General features: G+C 40.0%; 1 protein-coding gene across 3 annotated transcripts in view; it reads left to right on the forward strand.

Moving 5' to 3' along the window:
• LOC118235586 (contactin-5-like) overlaps window positions 1-12415 on the forward strand; it is a 350615-nt gene that overhangs the window by 257575 nt on the left and 80625 nt on the right. For all 3 annotated transcript variants that reach the window (XM_035433068.1, XM_035433066.1, XM_035433067.1), the window contains exons 8-9: window positions 6859-6961; window positions 12032-12213. In XM_035433068.1, the coding sequence (XP_035288959.1) occupies window positions 6859-6961; window positions 12032-12213 (285 nt within the window). The remainder of the gene's footprint in view (window positions 1-6858; window positions 6962-12031; window positions 12214-12415) is intronic.

Below are 12415 nucleotides of genomic sequence, written 5' to 3' on the forward strand. Positions count from 1 at the left end.
GAATTGAGGAATATCCTCATACTTGATTATTTCAACATTTTAGGAATAAAGAAATTAAATAATATAGCAATTTTGCATATACCACAAAATGTGGGCTATATGATATGTCGTAAATTATTTTATGTAATAATTAAGCGGAGGAAAATATATATTGATTCGTCACACCATCCCAGTAATACGCCGATACTGGTGTACATTGATATATGCTGTGCAAATTAAAAGGTCTTTAAACTGTTAACAGGATCATTTACTTTAAAAATATTATTGGTGTAGAGTGCTCCTCACATTCAGGTATTGGTGTTATTATACCTATATTCAGATGTGTCAAATGATTTTAACAGAAGTCATGCATGCATACATGTATTGTTGCTTGTACCTGGTTGAAGCTGTTAGCATTACAGTAACTGCATCCAGACAAAGAACACACCAGTCGAAACATGTGAGCTGCATAGGTTAGTGTACCACACTGTGTGTTAGTTGCTTCATTCTGACATAAGCATTCTGCTGCATAATAATACATTTTTCCTTCTTTCTCCAAATCGCCTCATTGCCTCATTTTTAAGCCAAGGATAATTCAATTACTATGGGTAGGCAGTTACTCTAATATTGATATATAATTTAATATTGGTTTTCATATAATACTGCAATGATAGTAAGCCCTCAAGACTTTTCTGCTGAGTTTCTGCCAAACTCCATTTGACAAATCAGAAACCAATGCATACAGTTCCATCTACTTAACTATCACACATATCTTAAGAAATTATGACAGCTAATGCAATTGGAAAATGTATATAACCAAATTATCTTTATGGTGTGTTGATGTCTGTACATACTGTACATGCATAATATTGTGCATATCCAAATCAGCCTGGGATCCATAGGTCCATATACTGTTCCATCATTAATTAAATATCTTGCTGGAAGTAAATTCATCTGTTTAGACAAATTTGTCCTTGTGATGTTTTATATAATTATATCATATGGATTGAACTGGATTCATAAACTGCTTTATTTTTTCAGTGCCTTTCTAGTATGGTAGAATGTCGTCTTAAAGTAGTTTATCTTCCCATGGTATGAAAGAGAACATTGAGACCATGCATAACATACATGCATGCCTACTTTGTGGAAATGGGAATTGTGGGAAAGTGCATTAATCTTGTTAAAAGATGTTTAGCATTCTAAATGAGTGCGTTCATCCATGCATCCATTCTGTGTGTCTATGTCTAGAAAAGAGCATACCATTTTTCACTGATTCATTCACTCAATTGAAAGTTTTATTGAACTCATCAATTACCAAACCCTCAGTCTCTTCTTTCTAATTCATGCTTTATTTATGTTCATTTGTGTTTGCTAAATGGGGCAAAGTAACTGTAAAATCTACACGTTCTTAGTTGTGTGAACTCTTATTTAGGGAACTGCAAAAACAAAAAGGCCATCGTCTGAAATTTCCCTATGGACTCTGCTATAATAACTTGGAGCACTTGTTTAGGTAAATGCAGTCATAAATGATTCCTGCTATATTATCTTGGAAGCTGTTTCTCACAACTGCCTGTGTAAAAAATACATCCTATGTTAACCTTATTCTGCCAACTGAGCTCATCCTGAAAAGTGTTTTGCGACTCACTTGTGACTGCTAATTTGTTTTGTGAATTTAAAAGCCTCAGTAAAATTCATCTTATTCGTCTTTGGTAGAGCTGAAGCCTTATTATACAGTCTACAGATACTCTATAGATGGACTAAAGCACATGCGAATGTGCATACGTAATGCATATCATACTGTAGGAGAAATAATGATGGAATGATCCAGGCTGGGCATCTGTAAGATTTCCACACAGATGAAAACACATGCTGTATCTCTATAAAATAGCACTTAGGAAAATGGCACAATGTATTATTTTAATTTTAATGTGCCAGAGATGCGCAGTTCATGCAAAATTCATAGCATAATTTCCCATTTAAGAAGACTGATAATAATCATTATTGCCTTGCTACAGAATTAATTATGCACATAAGCCTAAAATCTGAATTTGCCTAAAGCAGGACCCTGCCCGAACTGGAGTTCTCTTTGCTATGCAGCTGTTTATTTGTGGCGTGTAATCTAATCGAATGCCCTTCCAGCAAATGGATTCCAGTCACTCCTTAAAACATCCATGTCACTACATCTAGAGCACATACATCTGAAATAATATATGGAACTACAGAGCCCTGAGATGCATTACAGCCCAGGGATGTGTGGAAGGGGTAGAAGAGGAGGGGAGGGCAATGAAAGGGATATTTGTTTAGGGTTTGGGGGGAATAAGCTATTTCAGCGCTTGTGTACATAAGCATGTAATCATGGAAAATAACAATTTGATATCGACCCACTGAACTTTAATGCATCTAAAGCAAGTTTAATTGGGAAGGGTAGCATAGCATTGGAAACAAATTAATTGAGAAGGATCTAGGGCATGTTGCAGCAATTTTATAACTAAGACAATACATTCCAGTAACATTGTGAGAGGGAGTTCCTGGGAGTTCCTTTGAAATGGGCCGGGCAGTCAGAATATAATTAAAAGATAAGGTAATATGTTCTATGAAATCTCTATATATAGTAAATAGCACATTCATAAGCAAATTTCAGTTATTATTATGTCATTAAGTGCAAATAGGCATATGGAGCCATATTTTCACATTCAATGCGCAGTTGTCAAGCGCTAGCAGTAACTCATGATAGTGGCAAATTAAGAGGGGCTCCATCTCATTTAGGTAATTGTGTGACTAGAATCTGTAGCACATTTTCAGATTCACAAGACTTATCCAAGTTTGCAGCTCAGCCCACAGCATGATTTCCATGCAAACTCATTACTAATTTCCCCTCACTTGCTAACAAAGATTGGAATGATTCATTTGTTTAAGAGATCAAACTGAAAAACAGGTAAAATGGTGGGCTGCAACTTCAGCCTGGCTATAGATTTACAGAGATTGAGATGCAAAAGGCAGCCATTAAACCAAAATGAGTAACTTCCATTGATAATAAATATAAATACTATTAAAATTAGACAAAGCAGTATCAGGACTATTCTGAGATCACAAAGGCCATTGAAATTGGCTTAAATAAAAGGTTTACTTAACCTTATAATATCATTTACCTTGTTTAAAAAAATATATTTTTATAAAAGATATAAAATTTTTATTTAATCTTCGAATTGCTATTTTAAAATAAAATAAACTGAAAACCAGGCTTGGATTTTGTTTTTGGAAGATTAGTCAAAACTGGCTATTATTGGCATATGCCATAATGCCATCCTGTGTTGCTAAAGATGCAAAAGCCTTAGAGGATTCAAAGAAAACTGACCTTTATTCTACCTAGACAATTTATACTTATACACTGATTCATTTCACAAGGACGAAACCTGACAATGTTCACAGGAGCTGTTATTCTCAGAAATAAGTAGCATAGCTGCCTGTGATATCTGTAGGCTAATATGTAAAGACATGTTTAAGTGTATATTTATATACTAGGGTGACATTACATTACATTACATTACAGGCATTTGGCAGACGCTCTTATCCAGAGCGACGTACAACAAAGTGTATAACCATAACCAGGAACAAGTATGACGAAACCCCTAGAGAGAAGTACCGGTCCAAGTGCAGGGAACAACCGCATAGTTCAACTTGGACCCTGAAGGTTAAACTGATTAACACTAAACAACGAGAACGGCAACAACGCAGTCTATGGAAAAAATACAAGCAGTAGTTAAGACAGTTAATGCACCTAAGTCACCAACGAAACAGCTGCCTAGTTACAACCCTAAGCTTACAGTCATTTACAGGGGGGTAGGGAGGGATGGGGGTGCAGCCTGAAGAGATGAGTCTTCAGTCGTCGTTTGAAATGGGTCAGTGTCTCAGCTGTTCTGACCTCCACAGGGAGGTCATTCCACCATCGTGGGGCCAGAACAGACAGGAGACGTGTTCTGGAAGTGCAGGTGCGAAGAGGGGGAGGTGCTAGGCGTCCTGAGGTAGCAGAACGGAGGGATCTGGCTGGCATGTAGGGTTTGAATATCTTGTGGAGGTATGCTGGGGCTGATCCCTTAACTGCCTGGTATGCTAGGACCAATGTTTTAAATTTGATGCGAGCTATAACAGGCAGCCAGTGGAGGGTAGTGAGCAGGGGAGTAACGTGGGAGTGTCTGGGGAGGTTGAAGACCAGACGAGCCGCAGCATTCTGAATGAGTTGCAGGGGTCTGGTGGCAGATGCCGGTAGTCCAGCCATTTTGGTGGTGCTGTGGGTAGCAGTGTCGCTTCACGCAAGAAGGTCCTGGGTTCTGGGGAATCTCAGCCTGGGCCTTTCTGTGTAGAGTTTGCATGTTCTTCCCGTTTCCTCCTGGTACTCCGGTTTCCTCCCACAGTCCAAAGACATGCAGGTAGGCTAACTCTAAATTGCCCATAGGTATGTGTGTGAATGGTGAGTGAATGATGTGTGTGCCCTGCGATAGTTTGGTGACCTGCCCAGGGTGTATTCCTGCCTCTTGCCCAGTGCATACTGGGATAGGCTCCAGCACCCCCGCAACCCTGACCAGGATAACCGGGTATAGATAATGGATGGATGGATTTATGTGCTAAGAAGGGATATGCAAATTATTCCTGCAAATAATTTTTTTTTTACTGCGAAAAAAATAAATTTTCACCATGCTGTATGGCTTTTTCACCTTACATCATATACCAAAGATTACTGATTATGAAATGTATATCACAAAAAGCTCAGGAGCATGTCCTCCAGCAGCAGAATAGGTTTGCTGATCCCAAATGTTTTGTTGTGCCACCGAATTGTTGAGTTCTGTTAGTGCATACCATACAAAGTCTGCTCTTAATGAACAAAACAGTCTTGCATGGTGCATTTATGGATTTAGCAGATGCTCCTATCCAGATGGACTTAAACAGCTTACTTTTTTGTGTCCTGTGTAATCCTTTTATACAGCTGGATATTTTACTGAAGTAATTCAGGTTAAGTACCTCTGCTCAAGGGTATGATGTCAGTGCCCAACCTGGGAATCCAATGTGCAACCTCTCAGTTACAAGCCCAGTTCCCGAACCATTACACGTCCTGTGACATAATGAACTCATTTCAGCTATGAAACTCCAGTGGCTGGCATGTCAGCTGGGGAGGTGGCACTTAGAGCAGATTTCAGGATGGCTCATTAGGTCCAGATAACCCTGTGGCTGCACCAGCACGGCTGTAAGTGCTCCTCTGCAGAGTTGTGAATTAGGAGGATGTCCAACTAATGACTCTAGGAAAGGGCAGGTCTCTCGTCAGACCTCTGTCAGATGGTAGTTTAGACCTCAGACACTCTTCTCGCTGAAGCATCTGGAAAGGAAAGTTACAGTTTGTGAGATTAGTTTCCTTAAATCTGATTGGTTTAGCCAATGTTATGTTATAGTCAGTGGTGGAGTTACTGATCACTGGTTTATGAGCAAAGCACATCCCCAGGAGTTGTGAAATGTATACATTATAGTGTCAGCGTAATCAGGCTCATGGTACCTTATGTTTGTGAGTCCCTCCTCTGGGCGGGTCGAAGTGTCCCTGAGCAAGACACCTAACCTAACTGCTCTGGTGAATGAGAGGCATCAATTGTAAAGCGCTTTGGATAAAAGCGCTATATAAATGCAGTCCATTTACCATTTACCATTTTCCAAGCCAAAATGTACTACAAGTAAGTAATGTTACTGCAGAGATTTATGAAGGGGTTGAATCCCAGCTAACAACTGTTAGTTCCCAGAACATTCCTCGAAAGATAGGGTAAGCATTCATAACACAGTTATGTCCAATTTTTCTGCTCACTAGATGAGGAAAAAAAGAAAATAGGAGCTCATGAAAAGTTTCCTAATTACTTGAGCAAAATGTGCTAATGTGTTGCAGCCGTCACATTTATATTACTTTCAGATGTATTAGAGGGATTTATATGTAAGGTTTATCTCTCAGGCTCACTCACTTCCCACACTATCGCTGAGGTGGAATTGACATTTCCATTACACTTTGAGTTTAAACACTGTGATCCCTGAAAGGGGTCTCTGGGTAGTTTCTTTTTTATATATTTTTTTGTCAGATTTGATTTTTCCATTTAAATGAAAACGCAGATCATATTGTACACGCTCACACCCAGAGAAGGGATAATTCCCCTCCCCCCTGCCCCCCTCTTCTAACCCTATCTGGGAAGAGTGGTCTTTCTCAGATGTTATTAAAGAGCCAGGTGGTGTACAGGGCGGGCAGGAGGGTCCCCTGGAATGCTGGTGTGAGTGAGCCCAGATGCAGGATGTGTTCGTAATGTGCTCTCCCATTAACGTTGTGATTTACTGAGGCACAGCTGTTCCCGCCACTCAGGCTCTGTCATGCCACCACCTTCCCAGCTGTAGAGAAATCTCACTCCTCATTGGCTCTTAACAAATAGCTAATTCTCAGACAAGCTCCTCGTTGGCTCCTAACAAATAACTGCCAATTGTAGCAGCCCCTTGTTTTCTATTAACAAAGACCTGGCATTCATACACAAGCTCCTCATTGGCTCATAACAAAGAGCTGATACTTAGATGAGCTTCTCATTGGATTGTAACCAATACAAGTAGTCTTCAGGTGAGTAGAAGCATAGTAGCTGTGGATCTAGCCCATAGGTGTAGGGTGAATAGACACTTCCTGATTTTCAAGTATAAAGTCCTATTCTGTGTACCTGTTGTAATAGCGGAATTTCGGTGCTAAACAGCAGGTAGTATTTGTACATTCCTTTGAGTGGCTGCTTTGTCGTACTGCATGATCTTTCACAAAAGAATACATGTGCATCATTTGTTCGTAATTTGTCAAATGTGTGTGTGTTTTTTTTTTGTCAGGTATAATGGGAGAATATGAGCCCAAAATTGAGGTGCATTTTCCAGTGACAGTAACTGCTGCCAAAGGAGTGACAGTGAGACTGGAGTGCTTTGCTCTGGGGAAGTAAGTACCACAGACAGGAGTGAGTGAGGTTTTAAAGACAGTCTATATACTGGCCAGGTATTCAGCTCTGTGTAACACTAAAAAATATTTTTGTTAATCTGCTGGCTCATTATAAAGATTCAAAATGGTTACAGACATACAGGTAGCATAGTTCCATCCAGTATTACAGAGCTGGAACCTACAATTACAAACCAGAAACTACTCGCAGGCCTGTATCAAATATGTATATGGGATAGCAATTGTGGAATGACTATCACTATCATGGATGCAACGTGTGGATTTCTGTTGCACTTACTAACTTGCGATTATTTTTACACTAAATGTTTAAACATTTTAAAGGCTTATTTATCACAGTGTGTTATTATTTGTATTACTGTTTTAATGTCTGTAATGTGACCTCATTATAAATGAGGATTCTTCCTCAATGGTTTCTTGAGATGAAATAAAGTTTGATTTACTCTTTTTGCCCCTTTTGTTTGGTGCCCCCCAGATGGATGACACTCTAGGTGATCACCCTTGCCACCCATGCCTAGAATCAGCCCTGGTTTTGGCCACTAACCAACTCTTTTTCAATGAGAGATAATAATCTGTAAAATACTAATTGGTTTACAAATGACAAACAACAAAATCTGGAGATTCCGAGTTACTGTGGTACAAGGGGAAACATTTATTTTCCCAATTTATGGAATTTCAAAATTAGGAAAATTTATAATGCAAATAGATAGAATTTGAATTCTTCCCTTTGACATGCCGATGAATATATTCTCATTTTAAGAGAAAAGCAGAGGTTTGCTAAAATATTTTAGCCATTGACAAGGATAATAATCTGCATTCCAATCTACATAAATACAAATGTTTTTGAACTGTATTTTACCTCATGTGAAAATGGCCTCGATTTGAAGGGGATGCAAGTCATTTGTCATGTGTAAATTGTTTACAGTGCTCTCAAAAGGGCATGCTTTGTTAGGGGAAGCCAATGACAATTAGTTATGCACATACGGCTAATGATCCATTACTTAAGCATATAGACATTTCTCTGCACAGCAAGTCCCTATTTTGCTTAATTAAACTTAACACGGAAGCGTTGAATGCTGTCCAAACACTCATCGCCATTCGCTCCCTCCCCAGACACATATTTTGGGCTCAGAGTCCAGAGTGGGTGTCCGCCGCTGTTCATGCCTGGTCTGCCCCTTTTTTAACCTGCAAATAAATGATTTATTAATGCACGTTATTAGGAAATGTCAGTCCTGTTATGAGCAGAAAGCTAAGCCTGAATGGGTCTCATTCTCCACCCGTCGATCAGCACCAGGCGGCTTCCCTCCGAGGTCTGGAGAGACAGACGGCTCTTTGTGTGAGTGAAAGGCTGAGACCTGCACCATCCACTCGCAGAAACCGCTGCTTCCTGATTGAAGTGGCTGACATTTGTCCTTTAGATTTGCAAGTAGGCCAACGTGATGCGCCTCCTTTCCAACCTTTCTGGGATGCTGAAAAGGGCAAGCGTTTTCATTTAAAAGACATGATATCAAGCACGCCTCACTAAATGCAAAAAGAAATGCAACAAGCTTCACTATGATTAATGGATATTCTCAGAATTAATTTTCTGTGCACTTTCACGCTCTTGTTTCTTTTCTCTTTTATTTTTTTAAATAACCTAAATGCATATTTTAGAGGAAATCTGATGGTTTACTTATGTTTTCAAGCTGTTAACAAGAGTAATAATCTGAATCCCAATCATCATATGGTCAGGGTTTTGGTGGGTTGGACCCAAGCACAGAGTAAAAACAGGAGACTCAAAAGGTTGATACAAATAAAGATTTTACTGAAGAAGAAAAAAATGAACAAACAAAAGGCCACGAGGGGCAATTACAAAAGAAAACTAAAAAAATACTTAAAACAGAAACACAAGCATAGAAACTCAAAAAACTTGAAATGTCAAAACACTGGGAACACATAGTGAGGGCAGAAAACAGTGAACTGAAACAGTACTGTACAGTACTGAGTGACAGGGAAACAGGACTTAAATACACTTGGAATAACAAGACACAGGAGAACATAATACACAATCAAAAGAATGTCGAGATAAACCAATAAGTGAATAACGAGACAGGTGAAAACAATGATTGAATAAATGAACAGAATAACGATACACACGCAGACCAAACTGAGGGGCGCGAGACAGGATAAAAACTACGGGGAGGCGGGAATAGAGGAGGCACAACCGTGACACATATATATGAATTAGAACTGTGTCTGACCTTGAATGAAATTAGGCACTAATTTAAGGGGATTTTAGGCGTGCAAATAATACATGCTTACTGTATGTACACAGTAAAATACCCCGTGTTAATTTGACTCTAACAGTTAACATGTAGAGACAGAGTGCAACGCGTCATACTCTGAAAACCACGCCCACCGGAGGGGAAAACAATCGGCGCCACAATATGCAACCAAGGGCTGAAACGCTAACAAAATGCCTGTAGCTAGCTAAAAACATTTGATTTAAGCATGTCAAAGGATTATTTTAGCACTTTATGTCTACCAGAGAGGTATATTGACAAACTCAATAATGTTGGTCTATCTCAGTGTCCCTTCAAATTAATTCGAATGACAGTAACATACTGTAGCCTGTAGCTAGCTAGACTCCATTACCATTAAAGCTACCTCGCTTTCTTGTTTTACAAACTGGCTATTCGTTCTAAACTTACTAACAATAACGAGCTAGACGTTGTGACTACAGAAATGATGATAGCCTCGCAAATTCCCGCCCACATCTCTGCCATCTGTAAGCTAAAGCGAATGAGGACAGCAATTATTCGGTTCGGCACCTTATAAAAACTTAGTTCTGGATTCTTTATCCTGTTGGTAGTGCATCCCACCACACAGCAGCTTTTAGGCATTTTTCTGTTGTTCGCTAGCAGACACAAGTGACAAGAAGGCACCTTCATGCAATACAAAGTCAATGGAGAGCGATGAATTGTTTTCCCCTCCGGGTGTGGGTGGGACTTAATTGCGCTCTGTCTCTATGAGTCCAACAGGGACCATACGTACTCCGTAAGAGTTGATTTAACACTGCACATTTTACTGTTTAGATGAAGGCCTACATCTGAATTATGGGTGCACCAGTACGCTTGACCCAGCCCATGATTCTGCACTTCCATAAATTATCTGACTTTAGTACCTAATAAATGTTGTGGCAGATTCCTTATTTGTGTTTTAAAAGTTTGTGCCAGCTTGGTGTTGCTGACAGATTGCAGTAACTGACATTAATTACAGCAGTTTAAAAACTGCTGAGGTTTCGAGATATGCATGTCATTCAATCACAGGGTAGTTCCAGCGCTCAACTGCTTGAAATATAGTGGGTCATAATTCTGTACCACTGCTTTGAAATCCATTGCCTGAGGATGGTGGGTACAAAATAAGCAGTGAAATGTGGGGCCATTTTTTTGTAAGAAGTAAATTATATTTTGGATCATAATTTTTTTATGAATGTGTTCTAACATTTGTTACTGAGTCTTAAAAAACCACTGAACTACAGCAGTTTGAGCCACTGCATAGTTTTTATTGATTTGGCTCTGTATTCCACAATTTTAGATTTGTAATCAAACAATTCACATGTGGTTAAAGTGTGCATTCACTGCATTTTATTTGAGGGCATTAAAAGGTTTTTCAATGCATTTTGGTTTCACCATCTAGACATTACTGCACTTTTTATAAATTGTCCCCAGGGCATTATAATGTTTGGGGCAAATAATGTCACAGGTGTTTCTGATTAGTCAGGTGTATTCAATTGCTTCCTTAAGGCAAGTGTGAGAGTTATTTAAGTATATAGTTTTGATGCTGGCCTTTTGATTGCCTTTGGAGTCGGTTTTTGCCGTTTGTCAACCTGATGACCAGAATTGTGCCAGTGAAATTCAAGGAAGCCATTATGAGGCTGAGAAATAAGAAAAAACAGTCAGACATCAGCCAAACCTTAGGCTAATCAAAATCAATTGTTTGGAACATTATTAAGAAGAAAAAGGACTCACAAAGGACATGGTATTTCACATACATACAGCGGGCATCCTTTCATTTTGCTTAATTATGGATCTGTACTAATTTTCTTTTTCATGAAAATTAAATGTATCTCTGTAGGAGGCCGTGTTTCTTGATGAATGGCAAAGCACACAAGGAAGAAACATATTAGCATATTTTTCTCAAACAAAAGATAAATGTCAAGGTGCAAAGACACACATTGCAGCAGACAAGAATGCGTGGACCCTCCCTGTTTTTGCCTGTTATGAATGCAGACGCTACATGTGTGGCAGCAGGAGATGAACCCATCACCAGCAAGCACGTCATGCTGTGTCGCACAGTTAGGGTGCTGTTTTATTCCTGTCTAAGGCAGCGCAAATCCTTAATTGTTACATTCCCAGGGTGCCCTGCTCAGAACAAATGCTAAGATTGCTTTGTTATCCTGTCAAGGTGACATTAAGAGGTAGCTTTACGTCTCAGGAATACAGCACGTCACCTGCCAGACCATAGTTTGTTTGGCTGTGTCGTAGTGGAATTGTGTTAACAGGGGATGTGTCTTTTTAGGATTTGAAAAGGCGCAGGCCTTTGTTGTACACCCCTGATTTTAAATACAAACACAAGAGTACACAAGGAATCAAATCAACCTCTTTCTACCATGACCAGCTAAACCAGAGGTGTCAGACTCAAGTTCTGGAGGACTGCAGTTGCCTGCAGGTTTTTGTGAGTTCCAGGACATCTGATTGGCTAAAGAATCCACACACGTCTTAAATTCACTGCTGACTGAATGAAAATCGTAGTGGACTGGAATTAAACCTGGAGACACCGTGACCCCCCTGGAATGGAGTTAAACATGCTGGCACAACAGCCTTCCAGGACTGGAGATAAACCTGCAGACACTGCAGCCCTCCAGGCTGGAGTTAAACCTGCAGGCATTGCAACTCTTCAGGACTGGAGTTGAACCAGTCGACAATGTGGCTTTCCAAGACTGGAGTTTAACGCTAAACAGAGTGCAGTAGTGACACATTGTGACACAGAATGCCTTCCCCCTTTCATTGATAGCCCAGTCCCCACCATCACCTGGAGGAAAATGAATGGAAACATCCCCAAAAAGGCCAGGCTCCGGAAGTCCCAGGCTGTTCTGGAGATTCCAAACATTCAGCTGGAGGACTCTGGCACCTATGAATGCAAAGCGGAGAATCCGCGTGGAGGAAATGCCTTCCGAGGACAGCTACAGGTCTACAGTAAGTCTCTGAGCTAACAATGCCACTGCTCAAGGACTTTAGGCCAGTTTTAGGTCTGCAGGGAGTGTTGAAGCTAAAGGTCCTGCCATTAGCATCATTGCTAAAGTACCTAAGGGCAGCTACAAGTCAACAGTGTGTGTCTGAGTTAACAATGCTGCTGTTAGATTTAAGGCTCAAAGGCCTTAGGACAACTGCAAATTTA

This window comes from Anguilla anguilla, chromosome 9 (genome assembly GCF_013347855.1).
Source record: "Anguilla anguilla isolate fAngAng1 chromosome 9, fAngAng1.pri, whole genome shotgun sequence".
NCBI classification, from domain to species: Eukaryota; Metazoa; Chordata; class Actinopteri; order Anguilliformes; family Anguillidae; genus Anguilla; species Anguilla anguilla.